Below are 13845 nucleotides of genomic sequence, written 5' to 3' on the forward strand. Positions count from 1 at the left end.
ATAACGACTGCTCCTTTGTCCAGCTATTAAAATAAAGATCAAATACTGTCGGTGTGGCTAGTTTGGTCAAAAACCCAAAAGAGAGAAGGGGGGCTTATAAATTCTATTTTGCCCTATCAAAAGAGATTACTGAATTAAATATCATTGGTGCAGTCAACAAATACAAATCATGGACTTAGTTGATTAATCATTGGAAAAAAAAAATTCATATATATATATATATATATATATATATATATCAATACAGCACATATTTGAAGACAAAAATTGCAACTTCAATGCACAAGAAATGCTATAACAATGTGGAAAAGCTTGGGATAAATTTGCATTTCTTGACAACCTTCATTCTTATTGTCTTCTGTAGAATTGCATTGAATCTCAGAATTCTTTTCCAATAAAAATGAGAAGATATATAAGGAGGTATCTAAGCTAAATCAATGGCTAAAATAATTTGGTTCATTTAAAAACCAGATTGTGGCAGGTCTTGTCACACGGGTATGGGCAATCGATAGCCTCAACCCCGGAGCGATCAAAATACCAATCTCCAACTGCAATTGCAATTGCCTGCAAATGATCAAGTTTGATATCATAACTTTGTTTTTCCTGTATGTATAAAATTAGAGCACAGGCACACAAGCCAAAATGTAACTAGGGCATAAGCATACCTTATTTCCAATAACAGGAGAATCATCTGCGAACCATGTATCTTGCCTTTCTGATTGGCAGTGAGCAAAGCATGAATTTATAAACAATCCATTTTGTCTAGACATTGAGAAGCCTCTTATTGCACGCAGCATTTGATTCCTGAATCCTGTTCCAGAGAAACAAAAGAAATGACAAACATTTAGTTTAGTTGTACTGGAGTTGTTTTTGTTTTTTGAGATCTCGAATTCAAGCCCTAGTTGGAGCCAAATGAACCAAAAATAAACCCCTAACAAGCATACTAAATTCATCAGTTATGTTTTTCGTATTGCATGAGATATAGGAGTCTGTCATATTTGAAATCACCTTGTAGAAATTGGATTTGGGATGCAGAACACTTTGCATGGTTCTTTCTGCATTCACTCCAGTAGCCATGGGGATCTGCAGTTGGTGGGGCTAAGCTGGACTGGATCTAATTTCACATAGTAGAAAAGAGATTCAATAATCTTGCACAATCACTAGCTGGACTGGATCTAATTTCACATAGTAGAAAAGAGATTCAATAATCTTCCCAAGTTTTTCCCCAAATGATAAGTTAATGTATGTTGTTTGCTAGTCTTGGCATTCAGGCTCTATTCATGCACAATCACTCCCATAGCTAATTATCTTCGTGAATTCTTAGGTTAAATGAGGTTATGACATACAGGAAAGGATTACTACCTGCCATGAATCATAGGCCGCATTGAGAATGAATAATGGGGTTTTTACGCTGCCAATTACATTCTGAGGGAAGAAGCACTGGACCAAAAGAAAATCAAGGAACAAAAAGGTTAATTCCAGAGTTACTTTATTGCCTGACAAGAACTCAAGGAAGAAGGGATTACCGAAGTTGGATCGAGATGGTTAGTGCAAATGCGTGGCAGGTTATTTCGCACCCCCTGATAAATATGACAATTTCCTTGAGCATGCAGCAGCAGCAATAAAACCTTCAGATTAGACAATGGAAGTTACAAATCCTATCTATATATTACCTGCAAGCCCACCACACCACCGTACATATTCCTTAGAGAGCGACCACCAGATACATCAATTCTACAATCACAAATAGAAGAGCCAATAGGTATATGAGATACTAAGTAAACTAACGACAAACTAAAGCCAATCATGAAAGAATGTCCATGTAAGTAGACATTACGCGTCAAGGAATAAACCAGCATCACTTAGGCACTTCACTCTAATTGTGCTTGGAAACAAGTTCCTAAACTTATCACAGTGTAAAATAGAAGCCAGACCCCCTGCAGAGCACCCCGAAAGAAGTGCCTGAGGTGCAAAAAGAAGTTGTCATTGAGGGAAGAATTAAGAGAGAAAGATGAACAACAAGAGATTGAGAGCTCAATAGATATAAAACCTGGTTGGCATAACGCATTCCCTTTGACATTAAATCTTCCATCGCAGCCAACCATATACGTTGTCCTCTGAATTGCAGTTGTGCAGCCTGTGAACACAACCATTTAATTTCAACAAGCAATTTGCATTGTTAGAAACTTTGTTAAGATTGTTCAGAATGTTTTAAATCAAATCATATAGTGATAGAATAGTCAATTTAATACGCAATCACCAAATCAAACAGCAAATGCTGACCCTATTTTCACTATCCCCAGCAAACGAGGCACCATCACAGTAACGGAGTTTTACTCTGTTCCAGTTGAAAAAATCTGCAATGAAATGCCAAATAGAATTTTAGAAAAAATTATATATTTTCATAATTTGATAAGTCTTGATAATTTCCTAAGAAGTTTGAGAATTAAAGTGTACCAGGATTTTCTTCAGGCTTATTGCTTAGAATTCCCGTAAATGGCACCAGCTTTTCCATGTATCTAGATGAACCATGTCGCGTTGTTTTGCGGTATACACAATTTCTGATGTTATTGCACCATCCTCCTCCCTGCACAAGAATTATTACGAAGTTTAGTCCTCAATCCCGACATTGTTAATTGTAAGAATCAGTGCGACTTGTATAACCACCAAATTGAGCAGAAAAACTGCACAAGCAAAAAAACAATTTTGCTAGTTCAAGGCATTGCATCCTTAAGAGAAGGCTTAAAACAGAGTTGTAACTTGTAAGGCTTCTCAACCAGGAAAATTCTTTATTACCATGCTTAAAATAGACTAGATATCCTCAACCCAACCATGACAAAAATCATGCATATCATTCAAATTCTTTTAATTATTATGTTGTTTTAATCAGATCCACATCTCCCAACAGTGTTCGGTGGTCAATGCGTCTTGTGGGGTAGCTTATATCGGAGACATAAAAGCTCAACTAGCGGCCCCAGCCGGAGAGGGTAGTGACTAACCCTTTTCGGCAGTTTAAAAAAAAAAATTATTCAACAAGGCATTTATCATCTTGAATTCAACCATTTACTGATCTTAGTGTTACTGTGATATTTTTGTTATAAATCTTTAGGTGGCTAGTGGTACTTATTCCAGGTAGAACAAGAACATCAAACTTTGGAAAATATCGATCACTAGAGAAAGAAACACATATAAAGACAAGCTCTTGACGTTCAAATTATGCGAGTAAATATAATAAGGCAACTAGAGACCAAGAATAATACTATAATGCTCTCAAATCAGTGATGGATGACAAACCTCCAATTGAATGAGCCAACTATTAGCTCCAGAGTCGTATCCTCTATGCAAATGGTAGCCAGGCAATGTTCCATCCAAACAGACTGTGAGATTGAAAAACTTAATTAGGACAAGATTTAAGGGAAACTTAATCCAATAAATTATCAAATGCTTATGTCTTTGTTAGAACTGGCAACAGCATTTACTAAACAAATTTTAAGTTTTGAAAATATAAAAAAGAGTATGAAACAACAACTGAGAACAGAACAAATTGTTTCGCCAAAGCCAATGAGCTAACTCTGAGCAAAATGATTGGACGAAAAGGGAATAACAAAGAAAACTGAGTGCCTTATATTATTTAACTAACGTCTCTGCGGATTGAAAACATCCATTTGTTTAAATAAGTAAATTCCTTTTAAAGGGCAATATCCTTTTCTTTCAATAATAGAAAAAAGAAGAAAAAAATCTAAATTGAGAACCCAGATACCAGAAGCAAATCCATTAGCAATAAGTACAATATAATCTGTCAATCTACCCATTTTAATAAAGTTCACAGTAAGAAAAGAAGTGGAGATTTTTATTAAGAGATTAAAAGGAAGGAAAAAAAAAAAAAAAAAGAGAGCACTAACCCAGCAAAATGAAGTAATCTGCAAATGCATAACTATAATTACCAGAAAATGACTGAAATAAGAGCAATGATGAAAACTAGTAAGTACCTGCTCCTCTTGCACCAGCTCCTTGAATGAGAGTAAGTCCTACCATGAGAGCATTATTAATGAGCTTAGATTCATTAAAATAACCATAAGCTTCATGTCCAGTGTAAAATAACTCAGTCTCATTGAATTCAAAAAACCCATCCACCCATTTCCCAAAAACAGAAACCAAAGCAACTAAAACCCACAAAAGCTTCCCCATTTGCCCCCCTCTCTCTCTCTTTCTTCTGTCACAAATTTTCTGGCTCACAAATCTTGAAAAATGAAAAGGAAAAATACAGAAAGCTAAAACTTTGCCTAACAGTCTGCCATTATTAGTAATAGATCGTATTTATCTTCAAAATCTGCTAGCGTTTAGGTTGAAAACTAAATATAGGAAAAATAAATCACAGCTCTAATGAGATTCAGAAATGTAGAGAGAGAGAGAGAGAAAGAGAGAGAGTGTGTTGAGCTGTTTTGCAAAGCACAGTATTTGCCGGGCTTTTTTAAGGTTTATACAAACTTCGGGCACGTTTGGAATCTTACAATGATTTAGGTTAACCAGCAAATCTAGCATTACATTCAATTGACCTATGCAATGTCACAGACAGTTATCTACCATCCGATTTAGGTGATGTGGATGTAGGGTGGGTTCCAAATAGTCTGTATGCTGTGACTTTTATTGTTTGGGGGTTGTGTGGTGGGAAATGGGAATTCTCTCTCTCTCTCTCTTAGCTTCATTTTATTGGGTGTGACCTACTTCATGGTTCTATGGTGCAACCTTTTCTTGAGAAGCTTGCATCTGTTACATTTTGTTTTCTTGTTCTTGAGGTTCTTTTTCTTTCAATGCATCGTTCTTGAAAGAAGCCAATTAAAAAAAAAAAAAAAAAGATTTTTATTATCATTTGAAGTTGTCCTTGAGAGACCACCATAGGTTTTGATTTTATTTTTCATTATTATAGCTTTCTTTTTAGCTAGATTTCTCTGCTTCTTGGAGATCTGAATTGGATGGTATCCAATAGAATATTATTGAAGAATTCAACGATTCTTTTCTCACATGAAAGCATTCTCATTGTTAAATTATTTCCCAGTAACGAATTTATTTAATTTAAATTAATTATTACCTGCATATATATAATGTAAGATCTTTTATAAAGAAAAGAAAAAAATGTAACATAAAAGAACAATTAATTAGATTGTTCTTTATTAATAATCGGTGGTCACTTTTTAAATCTCTTTGTCATCTTTCTCTTTTGTAGTGTTTGGTTCTCAGACCAGTTGTAAAAACAACTATTAATTGATCATATGAGCTTCATAAATAAAACACGTTAAATTTATAATAATTAATCATTTAAATTTATAATTTTAAATATTTTAGTAGTTGCAAGTTTGCCATCTTGCTCATATTAATGCCTATCCACATGCTTAATTAAAGAGGCATCTATATATAAATCCAAAAAGATATATATACGTGAAGATTGGTATGGAAGGCTCTGTACGGGAATAAATTTTAGTAGCCGCACTATAAATTTAAGAGTTATAATAAAGTCGTATCTGAACTAAAAAAAAATGTAACATAAAATTTCTTAAATTTTAAAATTTTACACAATAAAACATTTTTAATTTACAGTAATCAGTTTATAAATACATTAATGTGAACAATTTAAAGTGGCGATAACGTGAATAATTGTTATTTTTTTTAAAGGCGAAGTTTCTCTAATCAATTGTTATTCATATAGTATTTTATTACCTTATATAGTTGAGATTTTTTTTTATGGTTAATCTATGAAAAAAATTATAACTGATTTTGTTATTATTACATTAAATAGAGAGAATACGTCATTGTTACTTTAGATTGCATAAATCAGCTATTTAGAATTAAAAGGATTTTGTTGTGCAAAATTTTAAAGTATAATGAGTTTTATATTACATTTTTAAGTTTAGGAACGATTCTATTACAATCCCTAAAGTTTAAGAACAATCCTTGAAATGTATACTCTATGTGTGTATTCACTTTATTTCCTCAAATCAAGTTGATAAATTTAATTTTAATGGTATTTAAATTAAAATTAATAAATAAATATATAAAATGACATATATTTAATTTAGATTAAATTTTTACTATATTAATCCTAAATTTAAATTGAAAATTCAATTTATAATTATTTTCAAATATAACTAATATTTAAATATATAAAATCATTAATTTAGAATTGGATACATTCAAATTGATTGGATTTATCAATTCAATGGTTTTGTTGTATACCCCTATTGATATGCATGATTGACTAGACCAAGTCATGGAGTCTAAAATAATTCAAGATTTTAGCATTGGGTTGGGTCACTGAAAGTAAAGGGAACGGAAGGATAATTTGAACATGCAATATTCATATAACCAATTAATTATTATCGTGAATGCTGTGTTTTTGGGGTAAAAGAAAAAAAAAGGGCTATGATTTGAAATGCTGTTCTAGTGAGCATAACATCATTAATCATTCGTCACGAGTGGGCCAATTAATTGTTTGTACAGTGTTAAATTAAACACTTAATTTAACAATATTCCTGAATTATATATGTATAGGATATATCAGGGAAGATAAAGCCATTTCATATGCTTACAAAATATAGAAGGTTGAGTGAGTTTCTGTGGTGGGTTCTCATAATTGATGATGGTTGTGGCTCGAGGACCATCACCCTCCTCACCACCTTTGTCAACACACTTGGCCCCCCATTAGGTTTCTGTTGCCCATATCCTTTTTCTTTTCTTTTCCTTCTAAAAATAATGCATCAATGGACCTAAAAGAAACATGGTTATCATCATTTTTTTTTTATGTATATAAATCATCCACTTTCATTCTTGAAAAATCTTACGATTTTTGAAATAATTTTAATATTATTAAATTAAAATAAACAGTAGAATAAGATATTCATAATGGTGCTTGGCAGCTAATAGGATGAAAGAAAAGAGAAATTTTTGTTTTTTTTTTATTTGAAAAAAAGTAAAAAAAGACAAAGGAAAAAAAAAAGAGATTGGAATGTCCAAAACGGACAATTACAGTTTCTTTTTCATTAGGAAGACAAGATCCTAGAAGATGGCCTTTCCAGAAGCCCAAAACCATGGAAATGGTTATGCTTGTCTTCCTAATCAAGAAGCCTCCGTTGCCTTCACGCAACTGCTTTTGTTATCCTCCTTGCACTTTGTGCTCATCCTTTCTCACGCGTCTGCATACATTCTCTCATCACTACTGCCTTCATTTTCATTTTGTGATAAGGCTATCCATTGATAACATTATATTACACATTGACATTCCTATTTACCATGCTTGCTAAGACTACAATTAAGTCTTATTCGATAATATTAATTATTTTAATAGTTATTAATTATTTTTATAATTATCAATTATCTTAATGACCGTTAATTATTAATAGATAACTGCTTATATAGTGATGTAAAGCAGAATTGTTTGATAAAAAATAATTATTGAATTAGCTATTAAATGTAAAAATAATGATATCATCTCGTTGACCCTGATCAAAACACTCTTTTGATCTCTAAAAGTTAGGAAAGATAACTTTTCATGAACTACTCCCTAAACCTCTAATTTGTTAAAATGGACATGTAAATTTAAGAAATACACAATTATACAATTACATAGTATATAGAGAAAATAAGAAGAACGAACATAAAATTTACGTGGTTCAATCGTAAGGTCCACGTTAACGGACAAGACAAAAAAAAAGTTAATACAATCAATCAACACTCTGAAATCTTAACCCTATAATGTCTTCTAAATTTCTCACAATATTATTACAATAAATTAAAAATATTCTTATCGGCCTATACCTTTCGCTACTACCATATATTTCACAAAAATTTTCAATTGGGTTTGGATTACAAATCAAGTGCACGAAAGCATATCAATATTCAAGCTCCATAAAAATAATATAAATATTATATTAACTAAAATCATAGCAAATCTCACATATAAATGTTTGTATATTAATAATTTTCTATAAATTAGTTGCAAAAACATTATAAGAATGAATTTTCCATAGCAAATATATATGATGAGTGTTAGTGTTAGTAAGCATAATCACATGGAAGAAGAACACTGATATTAATGTTAACGGTGAACCCAACATGGAAAGAGGATGAATGCAAGCGAGACACACACTTGTTCTCACCCACATGCACCTTTTAGTTTGCTGCTTAATTTGTTAGTGTTCTCTTTAATTAATTAATTAATTAGTTTTAGATTAGCCATTAATGCACGTAATTATGGTTGCTGCTATAATAAGGTCGCGCATGTGCATTGACCATTGAGCATGCCTTTTTTACCATGTTTATGAGGTGGCGTGATCACGTGTGTCGGTGGGCTTTTCCATCAATTTATTTATCGTGTGCCAACATATAGATAGAGCATTATTCGATTTAAATTAAAAAATTGAACCGAATTTCTTTAATTTAATAATTTAGTTTGATTTTTAATATAATTCATTTTGATTCGATTTTAGAAAAAAAAAATCAGTTTGAACTGAATCAAATTGAATAATATTTTTTATTTTTGAATTATTTTATTTTTATAGGAAATTTATAAATTAGATGTAATTTTATATATATAAATTGCTTAATTCATTGATTAATGGTTATTAGGTTCAAACTCATATTAAAATCAAATCAAATAACTTGAAAATCAAGTCTAAATTAAAAAAATAAGCAAATTCGGAATCGATCAGTTTAAACAAAACCGAAATAATGTGGCTCGATTCGATTTTTCATTTATTTCGGTTACGTTCCATTTTAAAATATAGTAATTCAATTTTGGTAATTTAATTCGGTTCGATTTGAACCGAATGCTCACCCCTACCAACACATTGCACCCTGCACAACTCAGACTTTTGCTTAACACGATGCCGTTTTGCTTAACATCACAAAAACAGGACAGGAAAAAGAAAAGAAAACCAAACCATTGCTAGATTATTATTGATTGTCTTACTGATCAATTTGTTGGTTTTCTTTAGCATCCTTAAGCTGCTCAGAAGTGGGAGCTTCAGCTTCAGCTTCAGTTGTTTTCACTTCCTTTTCCTCTGTATTATTATTCTCTTCTACCTCTGTCTTAACAAAACTCTCTGTAATATTGTTCTCTACCTTATTGGCAAGAAGCAGTAAACCATCTGTACTCCTTGTGTCAAGTTTAGAATCTACCTTATTGGCCTTGTATTTGTACCATAAAGCCCAGAAAAGATAGTTTGCAAAGTTGATGTAGCTGAGAATGGCTGAGAACCAGTAGAAAAGATTCAAATTGTTTTCGTCTATATCGTCACCATGTAACCAACCTTTCTTGCTTGGAGTAACTCTTTCTGTAATTGTGTTTATGATGTTAACAAAAACAGTACTCAAGAAGTAGCCAAATAATAATGATAGCCATGTAAATGAAGTAGAAAGGGATTTCATTCCTCAAGGTGCTTCCTTGTAGAAAAATTCCATTAGTCCAACTAGTAATTCCATTAGTCCAACTAGTCCAACTAGTGTGAACGTGTCTGCTATTCCAAAAATTCCATATTAGAAAGAAAGCCTGAAAAGACTCATGGGATGTGCTTTGTCTTTAAGTGCTTGGTCCCTTCATTTCACCTCCACTCCACAATACCTGCTACAGCCATTGAAATTGCAGAAAGAACAAGACCACTTCCTACACGCTGAAGCTGCATAATGCCTAATGGGTGACCGGTGATCTTTCTAGCTAAAGGAACAAAATAAACTCATAGAAAGGAATGAGTATGACCATGAAAACTAGTGGAATTACAGGAATTGAAGGTGCAGGAACCTCGAACTTGCCCAAATGCTTGTTCATCATAGATCCCTATTGTACTGAGAAGGTCTAGAGTTGAGCTAATCATGTGTTCATTATGATAGTGCTGAATAATATAGGCAACATTCTTGTTAGGATCTTCACTTCTTCAACTTGGGTCACAGTGCACATTGTCCATGTTACAATGTTCAGGTCTTTAGGGGAGCAATGGAAGCTTTGTCTAGGAATCTGGTTGAGTAATTAAATTGGAACTTCTTCAGAAAACTAAACACTCTATATATATATATATATATATATATATATATATATATATGTAGAGTGGCATCGATTTTAACAGTCTTTAGGCTACCTGAATTGGTTAGTATGTGCAATTTTTTCCTCAGGAGAGAGTGTTTCTTTATCGTTGATCTCATATAGTTCATCAACGTTCGCTGGAAGGGACAATCGTCTGTTTTTAATTGCCAAAACAATAACCTAAGCAGGGAAACGAAGGTTTTCATTGAATCAATTTCAAATATCAATGTCAAATAGACTCGAAATAATAGGATAGGAAGTACCTGTGAGATTCTTATGAGGGGGATCTCTCCAGATTTTCGTTGGTGGTAAAAAGGCTTCCTAAATACAAGAACAAGAAAACCCATAAAGGCTACCACGGTTGAGATCATGAACCCCTTGTACCAATCATCATTGATGCTAGCCCAAATAATGCCTGCTACACCTACAGTTGTGCCAAGCACAATAGTTAGCGTAATCCAATACTGCCTAGGAGACTATTTCAGATAGATCATATAAAGATTTATTAAGCAAGCAAACACGATTTTTCATACCTGGAATGAGAAACCCCTCAGGCTGACTCATATAAATTTGCTCCTCCAACTCACCATGCAAAAATGCTGTCTTCATATCTAGTTGCTCAAGCTCTAGATCATGAAGAGCAATTATAGCAAGTAAGATTCTAATAGAGCTGTGCTTCACAACTGGAGAAAACACTTCATTAAAGTCAATCCCCTCCCTCTGAGTAAAGCCTTTTGCTACCAACTGTGCCTCATATCGAGGTGCTTCAACCCCTGGAGTGCCTTCCTTTTTCTTGAACACCCATTTGCAACCTACCACTTTTTATCTCTTAGGCAATGTTACAAGCTCCCAAGTTTGATTCTTGTGAAGAGATTCAATTTCTTCACTCATAGCACCGACCCACTGATCTGCATCTGAACAAGAAATAGCTTATTTATAATTGCTGGATTCATGCACATCAACTGTTTCAGAAACTGACAAGGCAAACGCAATTAGATCTGCATATGCATATATTTGCAGTGGTCTAATATGTCTTCTCTCTCTATCAGTTGCAATGCTATATGGTTCATGTTGCTGTTGCTCAGGTGCATCCTCTTGTTGATCAGGATCTTGCACCTCATCCTCTGAATCACTAGGCTGAATTACTGAAGTATCGATATCAAGCTCCACCTGTTCTCTAACACCATGATCTGATTTTGCTATTGACTTCTTCCTCTGACTATCCAATGAAACAGACTCATTAAGTGCCACATCCCTGTTGATAATTAATCCTGGAGACTTTGAATCATTGCACCACAACCTATAGCCTTTCACTCTAGATGCATACCCTAGAAATATGCATTTTCTTGCCCTCGGCTCAAGCTTACCATCTTTCACATGAGCATAAGCAGGACAACCAAATACTCTTAGCTGAGAGTAATTAGCCGGTGAACCGGACCAGATCTCAAAAGGAGTTTTGCACTCAATAACTGTAGATGGAGATTTATTAACCAAGAAATAGGCTGTATTAATTGCTTCAGCCTAGAAATCCTTTACCAATCCTGAATGTGAGAGCATGCTTCGTGTTTTGTCACAAAGCATTCTGTTTATGCGTTCTGCAATACCTTTCTGTTGTGGTGTCTTTGTACAAGTGCGATGTCTCACTATACCTTCATTGCTGCAGAATGCATCGAACTCACGATTGCAAAATTCCAACCCGTTATCAGTTTTAAGGCGCTTGACCTTCTTTTCTGTTTGCTTCTCAATCATCGTCTTCCACTTTACAAAGGTTGAAAATGTCTCATCTTTTATTTTCAGAAAATACACCCACACCATCCTAGAGTAATCGTCAATCAAAATCATGAAGTACCTGGCATCGCTATTTGAAGGGATTTTGTTAGGACCCCATAGATCTGAGTGGATATAATCCACCATTCCACTAGTCTTGCGCACTGCCTTTTTATTGAACTTCACCATGGTCTATTTACCAAACACACGGTGTTCACAAAAGTCCATAGATTCTATTTTCTACCCATCCAACAAATCCCGTTTGCTTAACACAGATAATCCTCTTTCACTCATATGACCAAGGCGCATATGCCACAATTGAGTCTGATTTTTATTAATGCTGCCGGATGCTACTGTAGCTTCCCCTGAAACTGTACTACCCTGAAGAAAATACAATCCTGAAATCAAACTGCTCTTCATGAGTACCATAAAGCCCTTGCACACTTTGAGAACTCCATTCTCTGCATGGTATCTAAATCCATAAGAGTCAAGTGTCCCAAGAGAAATCAAGTTCCTCTTTAGTTCTGGAATATGCCAACACTTTATAGTTCTGACAACGCCATCAAACGTCCTGAATCTGATGTTACTAATTCCTTCAACAGATAATGCACAATCATTGCCCAGAAACACCTTGCCACTCATCTGTTTATAAGTGACAAACCAATTTCTGTGTGGACATATATTATAAGTAGCACCAGTATCAAAATCCAGGAATTTTGTCCATGATTTGAACTCACAGATAAAATTTCTCCAGCACTGTCATCATTGACAGAATCAATAAAACTATCAACCACACTCGTAGAACTTTCTGGTTGCTTTCCTTTTTTATTTTTCAACTTGGGACAGTCTCTCCTGTAGTGATCTTGCTCCCGCACTCAAAACAGTTGGCCTTTTTCATTCTCGACTTAGATCTGGCCTTAGATTTCTTCCTGCTAGAAGAACCCTCCCTTGAATGTGTTCTTCCCCTGCTCACCAAATCTTATCCCTCAAATCTTTCTCTATTATCTGGAAATTTCTTTTTCAACTCCTTCAATTTTAGAGAATTACTAACATCGTCTAGTGAAATATTGTCTTTCCCATACAACAGAGTATCAACAAAAGTTTCATAGGAGGGTGGCAAAGAACATAACACAATAAGAGCCTAATCCTCACTATCAATCTCAATATCAATATTCTTCAGGTCCATAATGATTGAATTGAATTCATTCAGATGTTCTTTAATGGGCGTGCCTTCACTCATTCTCAGATTGTAAAGCCTTTTCTTCAGATATAGGCGATTGGTCAGCGATTTGGCAGAGTACAACTCCTCTAATTTCTTCCATGCCACAGATGCTGAGCTTTTACCAACAATCTCACGTACGACATTATCAGTTATGCTCATGAAAATCGCACTCAAGGCTCTCTCCTTTAGATCAGCCCTCTCCGCCTCTTTCATACCTTCTGGAAAGTTATCATCAATTGCCTTCCATAGACCTTGTAGGATCAAGGAAGATTTAATTTTAATCTTTCACAGACTGAAATTCGATCCACCATCAAACTTCTCCATCTCATACTTCGTTGAAGACGACGCCATCTGTAAACCTTAGATTTTGCGCACAAAGCTCTAATACCAGTTTGTTATAACAAGCACATAAATCTAAGATACACATACAAATCGCAAAATCATACAGTATTAAAAAGAGAAGAAGAATAACACAGGATTTAACGTGGTTCAACCATAAGGTCTACGTCTACGGGCAAGACAAGAGAAAAAAAGTTCCACTGTGATGAAAAGAGCAAGATACAATCAATCAGAACTCTCAAACCCTAATCCCAGTGTATTTCCCGAATATCCCATGACTCTTCTGCAAATGGTAGAATATTATAATATTTATATTGATCCATACCGCGGAGGCAACCCAAGGAGATCAGTGGTGAGCTTCAGGCCCGAGCCCACCACCACAGATCTCACTTTTTATCCCAATCAGGTCGCAGCGTGAAACTTTCGGGTTGAGACACAATTCGAATCT

The 13845-nt window shown here is 34.3% G+C and overlaps 1 protein-coding gene and 1 pseudogene across 1 annotated transcript; both read right to left on the bottom strand.

Moving 5' to 3' along the window:
- Nucleotides 1-267: 267 nt before the first annotated feature.
- LOC110634967 (pectin acetylesterase 12) lies at nucleotides 268-4440 on the bottom strand. Its single transcript, XM_058144617.1, has 12 exons — nucleotides 3990-4440; nucleotides 3295-3377; nucleotides 2458-2587; nucleotides 2284-2357; nucleotides 2051-2137; nucleotides 1838-1962; nucleotides 1674-1734; nucleotides 1527-1580; nucleotides 1363-1440; nucleotides 1009-1114; nucleotides 666-811; nucleotides 268-564 (listed from the first exon to the last, which is right to left on the bottom strand). Exons 1-12 carry the CDS (start codon nucleotides 4186-4188, stop codon nucleotides 457-459), a joined length of 1251 nt encoding a protein of 416 aa, XP_058000600.1. The 5' UTR covers nucleotides 4189-4440; the 3' UTR covers nucleotides 268-456.
- Nucleotides 4441-8904: 4464 nt separating this feature from the next.
- On the bottom strand, nucleotides 8905-13409 carry LOC110637895 (uncharacterized; annotated as a pseudogene).
- Between the last annotated feature and the right edge of the window lie 436 nt (nucleotides 13410-13845).

This window comes from Hevea brasiliensis, chromosome 3 (assembly GCF_030052815.1).
Source record: "Hevea brasiliensis isolate MT/VB/25A 57/8 chromosome 3, ASM3005281v1, whole genome shotgun sequence".
Taxonomy (NCBI): Eukaryota; Viridiplantae; Streptophyta; class Magnoliopsida; order Malpighiales; family Euphorbiaceae; genus Hevea; species Hevea brasiliensis.